Here is a 13,667-nt window from a genome sequence, read left to right as displayed (position 1 = left end):
GAATGGGTCATGTATTGATATCTATGCTTTTGCTCAGATCCAGCTTTGCTTAGCTTCTATTTACTTATAACCAGTAAAAGTACTCTTAATTCTGCAAAATGGAGCTGAGTGGTTTCTTTCTTAGTTATTAAGTGAAGCAGCCCTGACAGATATTTTAGGTACTGAATGGGAACAAGCTATTTTTTAACATTTCAAGGTGGATATTGGGAGAAAAATGGAAATTGCAGAAATGAAAATAAATTTAAAAAAACAAGAGTGAAAGCAGAATGACAGCAGGAAGAACAAATCTTAAGAAAAAGGAATAGCTTAATCTAGGAAAGAGAATGAAGAAAGCAGATGTACAAGCTACTTGAAAGAGTATGGAGTTCTTCTTTCTTCGCTATATATTGTATTGTTTATCCTGAAAGGGAATGGTATGTATGCATATAATAATGACTGTATAGAACTAATCAATTAAATCAAAGGCAAACAAACTATTTATTCCATACTGAAACTTTCTCGCAATGCTGCACCACTCACCTCTGTGAGAAAACCTGCTATTCCAGCCTGACATGAGCCATGCTCTTCACCATATTTTTTCTTATATTCTAAGATAGAAAAAAGAAATAACAAGATGAGAAGAAATAAGCGCAGTCCTGTCATTCTCCACAAGAAATGTGTAATTCTCAACTCAATGGTCTCTTTATTCTATAAGTACTATCACAAACTGAGACAGTGAAATGCACTACAGCAGTGGTAGTCAACCTAGTCCCCACCACCCACCAGTGGGCATTCCAGCTTGCATGGTGGGCGGTAGGGGTTTGCTGTAACTCTGCTTTATAAATTTTATAAAATAAAGTTACTTCCCTACCAGAAGTGGGTTCCTACCAGTTCGCACCTATTTGGTAGAACCGGTTCGTCAAATCTACCGAACCGGTTAAGCAGGCCACACCTACAGAAGAGGTTCCAAAATTTTTTGAAACCCACCACTGGTCCTTGTATATGATTATTCTACACTATCATGCTCATATTTATAAAACTCAGTGCCTCTGTGAAAGGTAAAGATGACTACTGGATTTGTGGTGCAATCAGAAGATTGTGTGTGTTGAAGTTGTTTTAACGCAAACCAAAGATGCCTTTTAAAAAACAAGTTTACATCATATTCTTATGCATGCCAGTGCTGTGTGTGAGGTAATTTAAGGTGGTTCTGACAAGTGTCGTCGGCATCTTCATATCTGGTCACATGGGCGGCAAGCCACTCCCATCTGGTCACATGGGTGGAAAACCACTCCCACAAAGGAGGTGAAACCCACAGAGTAAGTTCGAACAATTTTTGAAACCCACCACTGTTCTCTACTTTATAAATCACCATTACTGTGGAACCGGTGGGCGGTTAGAAAATTTTATTACTAACAGAGATACAAAAGTGGGCGGTAGGTATAAAAAGGTTGACTACCCCTGCACTACAGAGCAAATTCTGGGACATTAGCAAACTTCAAGCTTCTTTGGTTCTTGTCAAACCAAATAACTCCATTCACAGTAGAAAACATGTTTTGGATTTTTTATGATAGGAGGAAGGAAAAAAGCTCTTAAAATGTAGAGGTACAACAGGTGGAGAGCTTGATTATTTATTTACTGAAAATTACAAGGCTAATTGGAGGCTGGCAAGAATACTGTTCAATCAATTCTTAATGAAAGTTAAAGCTAAAATACGCACAACTTTATTGTAAGGTAAAACTCTGTTCTTACTGCTTCCCTCAGTTCTTAGTCTCTCTCCACCATAACTAGGGGTGGGTTGCTGCAGGGGTTACTGCTGGTTCGCTTCGTGTGCGATTTGTGCACACACCGGCCACACATTGCATGCACAGTTGCCTGTAAATTCTTCTGTGCATGCTCAGAACATTATAAAATTATTAAAAAACATGCCGGCAATGGCATGGGTAACTGGGAAACCAGTTTGTGGACGTGGCCAGCCTGCCATCCCTACCAGTTCAGGAACCCAGTTCCAATTTCCATTACCGATTCACTCGAACCGGTGCGAACTGGTGTGAACTGATAGCAACCCATTTCTGACTATGAGGCATAAAATTCATTTGTGAAGTGATCTTTGATTCTGCAACGTCTTGAATATTGACTGTGTTGGGAATGACCAAAATCATTGCTACCATTATTACATCTTATAATATGAACACGTCTATTAATATTTTAAATATTTTCAAATCCCCCAAATAATGCACTTTGGGGGGGGGGACAAGAAATCCCACTCCCTGCTTCTAGAAATATGCTCCCAAGGTATGAATTCAGAAAAACATCAGTTATTTGGTTTCTCTAAACAACCACTATGTAGCCTAGTAACTCTGAAACTAATCACTGCTAAATTTTAAGGAATGAACTTGACAAATTGTCCTATGGGAAACTCAATGTATTCCTTTAGGTTAAACAGACCATAAGAATAATAAACCTCCCTTCAGAAACTTTCTGTTCAAAAGGGGTAAATGGTAAATGGACTGTCTACTTTCTTAAATTGGATAAAATATATTTTTAAAAAATAAAGACTTATTCATTCTAGTAAAATATACAAACTAAAAACAGTTTAATATGTATAAGCCAACTTTACACAAGCTGGAACACAATAAACCAAGATATCCCAGAAATTATGTAAGTCTCTGAAGGTAGAAAGCTGCAAATAATCTTTTCAATTATTTGTCTCACTCTCACTCTCTATAATCACAACATTTGAAGAAATTCTCTCAATATGCAGTTAACATAAAGATCTATGATTACATTTGTCATAAACAATATAATGTGATCCACCAAAACTAAAAGTTAAACGGTTTCTGTCTCCTACCACCATATGTAAAACATAGATTTTAACTACAGTTAAGCCAGATGTACTAAATACACTACAGAGCTTATTTGGCATTAAAATGAGAATGCCAGCATGTTGTAATGGATAAGGTATTGAATCAGAGAACCAAGTTCTAGCCCACACTCAGTCATAACGCACTTCCTCTCAGTCCACTTATCATGTAAGGTTGTTTGCAGGAGAAGAAGAAAAAGAGAATGTTAAACATGCCACTGATATACGAGAGTTGACAGGAAGTTCTCCAGCTAGACAGATGTGGGGTGTGTGGGCTCTTAAGAGTCTCACATGAACCCTGTCTGACAAACCATCTCCGAGATTCTTTTGAATCAGAACCCCCACTCGAGATGGGGATGAAGAAGGGCAGCATCTCATCAGACCCTGGGGAAGCCACAGATCCCTCGTAGGTTAGAGATTTGCCTATGAATCGGAGTTGGGGCGGCAGCCTTCAACATGGCTGACAAGATGCTGACTTTTTGTCAAAATAATTTTGGAGAAGGAGAGGAATGGAAGCTATGAAAGGCCAGGTAAAGAAATTTATTCAACCCACAACTATAAATTAAACCTGGAAAAGGCAAAGAAATTTTGAGAACATAAATAATATTGATGGTCAGATCGGGACCAAAAGAAAAGGAAAAAGAAAGGTGGAGGGTTGTAACACCAGCCCCCCAGAAACTTTTTGTTTGTAACGCTTTCAGACAGAAGGATAGAAAGCAGAGAAGTGGCAAACCCACACAATTATAAACTTTAAATTTGGTTTTGGATCCTGAAGGGTTTTACTTTTACTTTGAATTCCTCCCAGCTAATATAAACAAAAAAAAGTATGTCTTCTTACTGATAACAGAATCTTAACCTTGACTGTGTGGGAAGTTTTAATTAACCAACTTCCATAAATTAGAAGGAGGCAAGGGAAACTCTTGGCTGATTACAAGCTTGCTACAAATGATTTATTTTGAGAGTTATTAAAGGAAAGAATAAAACTTCACACTCAAGAACTGGGAAATACAAGGGGTTTTTTTCTTCTCTTTTTTTCCCCTCTTCTGCAAAAGATTAAGATGGCCTCAGCTTCTCTTCTGGTTTCAAATTACTTGGATTAACTAAATTTAAGGTGGACCAGAAATTTTGAAATAAGACTTGTATAATTAACTGCAATCTTAGAACTGGATATTAAGGAAGAACAAAAGACTAAGATGGTTCCCATTGCGTTTCTCCATAGCAGTTGAAGTAGATAAACTTAAGGTGGATTAGAACTTTGAAACAAGAATTGTATAATTAAATATAACTTTGGATCGGGACATCATGGAAAACTGGGAATTAGAAGAACTATGTGAAATTATAAAAAATATGCATAAATCATTAAAATCAAGCTTAAATAGAATCCTGAACCCAGGGAAGCAGAGGTCTAAAGAATTCAAAGAAGAAGAAGGGGGGCAAGGCAATGAAGGGGGAGAAACGGAGAGAATAAAAAGCAGACAAAAGTGGTTTTGAAGGTTGTTAGTGGTATAAGGAAAATTGAACTAGGAGTTGATGCCACAACAAAGAGAATTTTAAAATACGCTTGTGAGGGTGACTGGGGGAAAAATGATGGGAATGGAGGTGTTAAAATAAAAATAAAGAAAAGGGAAAAGATAGGAACAGAGAACTGGGACAAAAGACTTATTAGGAAAAAATCAGACACCTAGATATGGAAAAATATAAAGCAAGATAAGGGTTTTATTCTTAAATATGATAATAAAATGGAGTTGCTAACTGGTTGAACTTAATAATGGAAAGATAACAAAAAAAGACCAAAATATATGGAATATGGATAAACATGGAACTGATATGGGGAGGTTGTAAAGCAGAGATTTGTGTTTCACTTTTATACATGATAATTAAATTGAGTTGCGAATTGACTGAATATGACAACAGAAGGATAACCAAACATGGGTTAAAATATATAAAACATGGATATATATAGAACTTTTAAAATAATGAACAAAGCAGGGGTGGGTTCCTGCCGATTCTAACCGGTTGGTAGAAGAGGTTCCACAAATCTACCTGCCGGTTAGAACCCATTCCAGCTGTGGAAGGAAGGGAGGGAGGGGGGAGGAAGGAAGGAAGGAAGGGGCTTCTTCAGAGGACCCGAGGCAAGAGCAGCGTTGAAGCCCTCTCTGAAACAGCTGGAAAAGATACCTGTGGGTTGGAGGGAGGGGGAGGAATTCAAAATTCATCCTCCTGGTGCTCTGCGGGGCTTTGGCCAAAGGCTGGAGGGAAGGACTGGCTCACTTGTGCTCTCCCTCTCCAAATATAGTTTGATTGCAGGTGGAGCCACGTTGCCTTTTCAAACCTGTAATCAGTGAAGCTGGGCTGGATTTTTACATAGCCGATCTGGGGAAAGTGTGTGTGCTACAGCATGGCTCATTGTCTGGCTTCCTGCCTCCTCCTGTGGTCTCTTCAGTGCTCGCTCATGCTCTCCCTCCCCAAGTGTAGTTACTTCCTCCCCAGGCCCTCATCCATTTCTCTCTTACACACACAGCTGAATAAAGCTATGTAAAAATCCAGCCCCGCTTCACTGATTACAAGTTTGAAAAGGCAACGTGGCTCTGCCTGCAATCAAACTACACTTGAGGAGGGAGAGTACAAGCGAGCACTGAGGAGACCACAGGGGGAGGCAGGAAACCAGGCAAAGAACCATGCTGTAGCACACACACTTTCCCCCAGCCCCTTTCTTTCAGAAGGCTCTGATCAGCTCCCCTTTGGCTTCTCTGCCTCTCCTATCACCCCAGCCTGCCAGCAGAAGATGAGTGGGTGGGCTTTATTGCGTTCCAGGCATTTCCCATCCAGACAGTAGGCTGCATTTGTAATGGGGGAGGCAGCAGGGGAATGGAGGAGATGGCAGAGGAGCTGCTTTTAGAAAAGATATCCAATCCAACTTGTAATAAGTGAAGCTTTGTGTATGTGAGAGAGAGGGGGGGAGGGAGGGAGGGAAAGGGGTAGGACAGATAATCCAATCCAACTTCTATTAGTGTGTTTGTGTGTTTGAGAGAGGGGAAAGGGAGAAGAGAGGGAGGAAGGGAGAAGAAAAAGAAAGAAACTTCTTTCACAAAGGAGAAAAACAAATGCTGTCACTTTAAATCGGAACTGAGTATGCCTGGCTGTAGAATTCTGGGAGTTGAAGTTCACAAGTCTTAATAACTTTAAATTGAAAAGGTGCAGGAAAGAACAAATTGGTTATATAGTTATATATGGTTATATGTTATATGGTTTTATGTTTTCGAAGTTTTGGGGTTTGTGCAATATAACCATTGTATTTCTAAAAGGGTTTGGATGATTCCTTGCTTGTGAATGGAGCCAAACTTTCTCTAGAGTCATTAACTCATTATCTCTATCTGGCAGGCATGTGGAATGAGCCTCAGGCAGGTTTCTTTGTTAGCAGAAAGAAAGAAAAACAGTACAGCAATTTAGGGCTAGAAGGCTACTAGGAGGTCATCTAGTCCAACCCCCTGCTGCAGCAGGAAACCTTACATTGTATGGATTATTTTGCTGCCTCTAACAGAGAGGAAAATTTCCAGAAAGGAGAAATAGTTTACTAGGACAAGGCTGCCATGCAGAGGAAGGTAGAGATAGTCCTTGATTTATGACTACAATTGAGCCCAAAATTTTGGTTGCTAAGCAAGAGCGTTGTTAAATGAGCTTCACCACATTTTACCCAAACCATGACATCTCCTGGTGAGTGACATCAAGTTGGCCACTCCCACCCGGTCACATGATTGCCAAGCTACTCCCACAAAACAGGCCACACCTACAGAATAGGTTCTAAAAAAAAATTGAAACCCACCACTGGAACAAAGTGAGATGTTTACCATTTGTCATTTTATATAATAGATTAAGGGAATTGCAATGAACATTGAACAGTGAAGTTTGTCATTTATAGACAATTTAAGGGTAATCTAATAATAGATTAGGAAAAATAGAGAGGGTACATGAATATATCTACAATGGGAAACTACTAAGACTTAAGGACAGAACCACAAATTAGGTTTGTGTAAAGATGTATAATTATAAAAGATAATGATGAGAATAGCTGGGAATGGTAACCAAGTCTACATCTCGACCTAAATTAGGCTGGGAGGGGGATTAAAAGTACAATGACTATATATGTATACTTTTTGTTCTATTTTTGGTTTAAGAAAGGAGAATATATGTTAAAAACGAATATGGATATCGAAAAGGAACTATAAATACCATCAACATAAAATGGAGCTTGCTCAGGAGCTGAAATACACCAAGTAAATGAGATGAAGAGTGGGAAGAAAAGGAGAGATGTAAAGGAAGAAGAGAGGAATAGGAGAGAGGGCAAGGAGGGGGAAAGAGGAGAAGAGAAATGAGTGGAAAAGGAAGAGAGGAGAAGGAGAGAGGGGGGAAGTAGAGTAGGGAAGGATGACAGAGGGAAGAAAGGAGGCATTGAGGGGAGGAGAGAGAGGGAGAAGAAAGTGATGAATAAGGATAAATATGGTGTATGGAGAACAGAAGAGCTAATAATTGTGTTTCGGGAGTTGATGGTTAAGATAAATTGATTAATAATACAAAACGATGTTGGCTATGTAATAGTATACATGTGATTATATGTTATGAAAATAAAAAATAACAAAAAAACCCATGTCACTGATATACATGCAATCAAGGCATAAATAAATGATATCTGCAATTATAGAGAGTGCCATAGGTTTACCATCATGGCTCTAGGCCAAGGAACTCACAGATACTTTCTCAAAGTAGATGAAAAAGGATTATCACAGGAAGGCAGGATCTATTTAATTTAAAATACAACACCTTCTGAGAAATTTATAACATCCATCTCTGTAGAAGACATAACTAATTACACAACTGAAAGCTGAATGTTATTGTATTCCCCCACAGCAAATTTGGTCATTCTATGTGATGGGTGTCAAGCCTGCAAGCCATCCTTTCTTTTGGACCTCAGGCCTGCCACACTTTCTATTATTCTACTATGCATTTTCTATTGTGGGAAAATGGGAGGGGGGATTGTACGGAGTTAGATGATATGTAGCCATAACAAAATTCTTTCTAGAAAGCCAATGTCATCCTTTGTCTCTGCACCTCTGCACTTGATTAGAATTGGATGGGTGGAAGCTGCCAGCATGGCAGTGGAAGATTGGACCATGTTATGGACTTGTGGGTGTGGGGGCAATATCTTGAACTTTCAACTGGGTGGGAAAACTGGGAAGCCTTCAGATTTGGGTTTTCCCAGATGTGCCAACATGGCTGTATTAATAAATTGGAACTTTGAGCAATACTTTGCCTTGGACTCTGATTTATTTTTGGATGCTATTTGGAACCATGAAATTAACCCGAATCTCAATAAAAATACTTCACCAGCTACCCCAAATTTTGGGGCACTGTCCGGCGTCCTGCGCCCAGTGCTGACCCGAACCCAGGCAGCATAAAGACTCAGGGAACATGGAGGAAGAGAAGAAGCCCACGGAGGGACCAGTAGATGATGGAACACCAATTTATGTTCAGACCATCTATTTACCTTCCCAAGCTGTAGTGGAAGCTGCAGAGACCGCTGAGAGGGAATGCCTGCTAGGAGCCAGGCGCAAAGAGCTGACTTGTAGGCAAACCTCGCAACTGGACCTAACCCTGAAGGACAAAGCCACAGGATTCATCTTCCCTAAGGAGATGCTGTTGGAACCACAGATGGGTGCGAGATCAGTCTCGATCTACAAGTGAAGGAGACCAGCGCAGATGCCAATCAGGTGCTCCGAAGGTTGGGGACTCCCACTACCTTCACGCAGTTAGTCACTTGCCGGCCTTCCAGATCAATTTGCCTCACTCTGATTTAATTTTGGATGCTATTTGGAACCCTGTCAAGGGACAGTTTGTCAATTGAGACACATGCCTAGTCCCCAATTTTCTATTCAGATTCCAGCACAATAAATTGCATGCTAGCCATGCCAAATCTGTCAACTTTCCAGCCACTCTTTTAAAGATCTTGAATCAACACACTACTATTTTTATAGATATTTCTGGCTGATACCTTTTCAAATAAAAAGTGAGTTACTGGGATATTCTTCTCAAAAGAAAAACAAAACACCCCTCTGCATTCCAATCACGGATACATCCACACATATTTGTGCTCACTTCTATCTCTGATATTGTATTTGTAATATAAGTTCATGCTTTATAACCCTTAAAAGACATCCAGCCCCCCAAAAGAAAGAAAATACTAATCAAGATAATCTTTCAAGTGGGAGGATTTTATAATTTTCTTTAATTTTATTAAAGAGGAGTTGAATTCATGGCTCCAAGCATGAAACTAAAAGCAAACAATTATACTCTAAACAGTTTGCTAATGATCAAATATATAAAAGTTTACAAATTCCAAGCATGTGGTTTCCCCTCTATCTTTCTAGCTTAACTCACTGGCATGTTTTAAAAAAGAAAGGTTAACTTGTAATGTGTAACATCAATTATCAATTGCAAAATCCAATATAACTCAATTCTTGCAAAAAAAAAATTCTGAAGTCTCTTATTTCACCTGTCTCAGATCACATTCTGAATTTGGAGAAGCAGCAATCACTGGAAAATCACAGTGCATTAAAGATATTGTCAGTCCTGGAGTGCTTGCAGCCTGGGGCTGCCATTGCGGCAGGGAACAAAGGAACGGGAAATGCCAGTCAGGACTTGAGAACACCATGCACACCACATACTACACCCAGCGAACAACCAGGTCCACATGAAGAACCTAACGGACCACAAAGCCCACACCAGACCACTGGCTGGATGGGAAAAGACAAGAAACCCCCAGCTGACCTGTTGCTGAGACCGACATCTCCACCGACCAGATGAGAGGCGGCTGAAACTTGGATGGAAACCATGCATGCACGCTGCAGGTAACTGGCAATTGAAATCTGCTGGCTTCCCTTGCTATAGAATAACATGGCTTGTAGAAGAGTGAAGGGTGGGTCATGCAGGGGGGAGGATGGGCGGGGCTAGAGGAAGATTCAAACCGTGGAGACGGAAAGGACAGTTAGTCCTGACTATGTACTTCAGTTGAAGAATGTCAGTTTGTGCTGGGCTTATGTGAGGGAGATAAAGCCTTTCAAACCAGAACTGTGTTTTCTTGTTTTTCCTCACTTTGGACAGGAACCTAACAGATATAGTCAAACCTCAGCTGTATCAAAAATAAATCCAATCAGTTTCATTTTCTGTCATAAGGAACGAAATATTTTTCAAAGGATTTCCAGTTCTGACTACATAGGAAAAGAGGAATTGATCAAGACATTTGGGAGGGAAGGGACTTTTCTTGCTCCACTAAATCATGATTTGTTAAATACTCTTCAAAAAAAGTTATACATCACACTATGCCATTAATTACATGAGCATAATGACAGAAAATATCTATCTATCTATCTATCTATCTATCTATCTATCTATCTATCTATCTATCTATCTATCATCTATCTATCTATGTATATATATATATGTATGTGTATATATATATGTGTGTGTGTGTGTGTGTGTGTGTGTACACACACACACACACACACACATATCAAGCTAAGCTAAATCCAAGCAAACCACAGTTTGAGTTAATGCAATCCAGTCCACAATGGATAGCTTTTTTTTTTCCAAACTAGCAAACTAGTCTTACACTCAAGAAACTTGGAGGAATTAAAAAATTAATAGAGGTGGAAGGGATCTCTAGTCCAGTGGTCACCAACCAGTGGTCTGAGGACCACTGGTAGTCCACAAGAAAAAGTTGGAAGTTCACAGAGAAATCTTTGAATCTCTCTCGGAGAAGCCCAGCTGAAGTTTCCCATGTCATTCGTGCTTCAATGCTTTGGCTCCCAGGGACAGGATTGGGTCCTTCAGGCAGATAGCTTGGCTGCCTATTAGTGGAGAGAGGTACGCAGGGTCAACCCTAGCTCTGCTGTCCACTGCAGCTAGAAATCTCGAATATGGCCAAGAATGAACATTTCTCTTGTAGCCAGCCCGGACACTAGATTGGCCCCCTGCAAACTTGATCTCTCAAGAAGTGCTCACTGAAGCGGCATGGGAAACTTCAGCTGGGCTCCGGGCTCCAGAGACGAGTTTACAGGGGGCCGATCTAGCATCCTCAATGGACAGCAAAGGTAGGGTTGACTCCAGCTGCTTCTCTCTGCTGGATGCAATGTACCGCTCCAAGTCCCAAGCAGCAGGAGACAAGGGATGCTGTGGCGCCACCAGCTGCTGCAAATATACCATGGAGAAGGCAGAATGCTGATGCCGTGAAAATGCAAATAGCACTTCACTCTCGCACTTTCCAGCCATCGCCACCGCCACTTTGGCCTACTTGGGTCGCCCTCTCCCCCACCATAACAGCACCATTACTGCACTTCTTTTTGCACACTGCACCACCTGCAAAGTTGCACATTGCATGTGCCACTCCCTATGACAGAGATTTCCAGCCCCACCATGAACTGGTCTCATATTCCAGAGCTGTAGTAGTCACAGGATAGGACTGGCCCTTTGGTCATCCCGGAGCAGGATGGCCAGGATGCTCTGATATGACCAAAGGGCCAGTCCTGTGACTACTTCAGCTTTGGAATATGGGACCGACTTTCCCCCCATGTCAATCTGTCCATCTTCATTTTCCTTCACTCAGATTGACCAAGGTTCTTAAGAAAAGGAACACAAAAGCAGTTTCCGGGCTGTGTGCCAGGACCAGGTGCTTTCTCTTGGGTCTCCCACCTGGAGGCCTTGCAGAAGCAGACATGCAGTTGATCCTCCCTCCAGTGGTCCGCGGGATTTAAAATTATGAATTTGGTAGTCCCTGAGGTCCAAATATTGGAGACCCTTATCTAGTCCAAACCCCACCCAAGCAGTAAACCCTACAACAGGGTGTCAAACTTGATTTCATTGCATTTTACCTCAGAGCGTCAGAAGGGGTGTGGAGGGGCATGGGCATGGTGGGCATGGCCAGCTTGACATAACTCATGCCAGGGACACCTGTGGTGGCCAAATGCTAAGGTAGGCACTCCCTCACTCTCATTATCATCTCCTTCCTTCCTTCCTTTGCTTCTTTTCGTTCCCTCTTCATTCTTTCTTCTTCCTTCCCCTTTTTCCTTATAATCCTTCCTTGCTCTCTTTCCCTTTCCCCTTTCCTGTCCCTTCTTGCTTGCTCAAATGCAAAAGGGGAAACATTTCTCCATTTGTTTTGTTTTTAGTTTGTTTTGATAGCTGTCTGCCAGCAAAAACAGAGCCCGGGGGCACTGCGCTCCAGAGGCATCATGAGCTGGTCCTTTGCTGTTTCCAGGCTGGCCCCATGGGTGAGATCTAAGCACCCCACAGGCCAGATCCAGCCTGCAGACCTTGAGTTTGACACTCCTGACAAATGGCAATCCAATCTCTTCTTGAAAGTTTCAAGTGATGAAGCTCCCACAACTTTTGAAAGCATTTGGAACATTTTGTTCCATTGGTTGATTCCTCTCACTGTCAGAAAATTTCTCCTTATTTCCAGGTTGAATCTCTCCTTGTTCAGTTTTGATCCATTATTCTTTGTCCGGCCTTCAATTGCCTTTGAAAACAACTTGATCTTTCCTCTCTGTGGCAGCCCCTCAAATATTGGAACACTGCTATTATGTCTCCCCTGGTCCTTCTCTTCACTAAACTAGTCATGCCCAGTTCCTGCAACCATTCATCATATGTTTTAGTTCCCAGTCCCCTAATCATCTTAGCTCCTCTTCTCTGCTCTTCTCTTACTCTTTTTCTAGAGTATCAACATCTTTTTATAGTGTGGTGATCAAAACTGGAGGCAGTATTCAAAGTGTGGTCTTACTAAGGCTTTATTGAGTGGTATTAGTACCTCACTTGATTTTGACTGTATCCCTATATTAATGCAATTTAGGATTGCATTTGCTTTTTTTGGTTGCCGCTGCATACTGTTGGCTCATATTTAATTGGTTGTCCATTAATACTCCAAGATCCCTCTCACAGTTATTGTTATTAAGCCTGGTTTCACCCAGTCTATATGTGTACTTTTGGTTTTTCTTGCCTAAGTGTAAAACTTTACTTTTCTCTGCATTGAATTTCCCTTTGTTAGATAGGGCCCAGTGTTCATGTCTGTCAAGATCCATCTGGATCTTAAGCCTATCATCTAGGGCACTGATCCTCAAACTACAGCCACCGTGCCGGATATGGCCTGCCAATGTGAAATATCTGGGCCACTGAGTGGTGAGATTCAGCCCTGCCCTCATCCGACCCCTCACTGTTGGCCTTATCTTCCAGGAGCATCCACTCCAGCTGCACTTCTCATCAATGTTCCCTCTAATTTTTTTTCAGTGTGCACGGAAAAGTATAGTGTTTGAGTGGCACATTTTCATGCCTGAGCACCTGAATTTTTTTCACAGATGTCACCCAAGACAACAGCAAAATCAGTGTTATTTGAACTCAGTTATGTTTATTCAAGGTACCTGCTTAATTAAAAGTGTTATATAATATCAGTATCACTTATAATACTGCAAGTCTGCAATATTAAAAATACTTCACTTCTACATATTGTGGGTAAAATACATAATAGAGCGAATGTGTTCTGTTCTTGCAGAGAAGGGAATATTTACCCATCCAGTCTGCCTTCAGGTGTGTTTATGTAAGTTATCACACCTGTACTCAATTCCTGAGTGTCCACATCTTCTCTCTGTAGTGCACATTACAGGACATTTTACACAAGAAAATGATGGTGACAATACTTAGAAATTCCAGGGTTCAAGTTCTTACTATTAATCATCACAGCTTAAACACAATAACAACTAAGCCAGACTTTTTTTTTAATTCGTCC

At 40.9% G+C, this 13,667-nt stretch overlaps 1 protein-coding gene across 2 annotated transcripts in view; it reads right to left on the bottom strand.

Annotated features, from left to right (window-relative positions):
- Nucleotides 1–13,667, bottom strand: part of ITGA9 (integrin subunit alpha 9) — a 615,138-nt gene that overhangs the window by 562,031 nt on the left and 39,440 nt on the right. For both annotated transcript variants that reach the window (XM_032236787.1, XM_032236788.1), the window contains exon 5: nt 520–587. In XM_032236787.1, coding sequence (XP_032092678.1) covers nt 520–587 — 68 coding nt within the window. The remainder of the gene's footprint in view (nt 1–519; nt 588–13,667) is intronic.

This window comes from Thamnophis elegans, chromosome Z (genome assembly GCF_009769535.1).
Source record: "Thamnophis elegans isolate rThaEle1 chromosome Z, rThaEle1.pri, whole genome shotgun sequence".
Lineage (NCBI taxonomy): Eukaryota > Metazoa > Chordata > Lepidosauria > Squamata > Colubridae > Thamnophis > Thamnophis elegans.
This window is presented reverse-complemented; position numbering and strand designations above follow the sequence as displayed.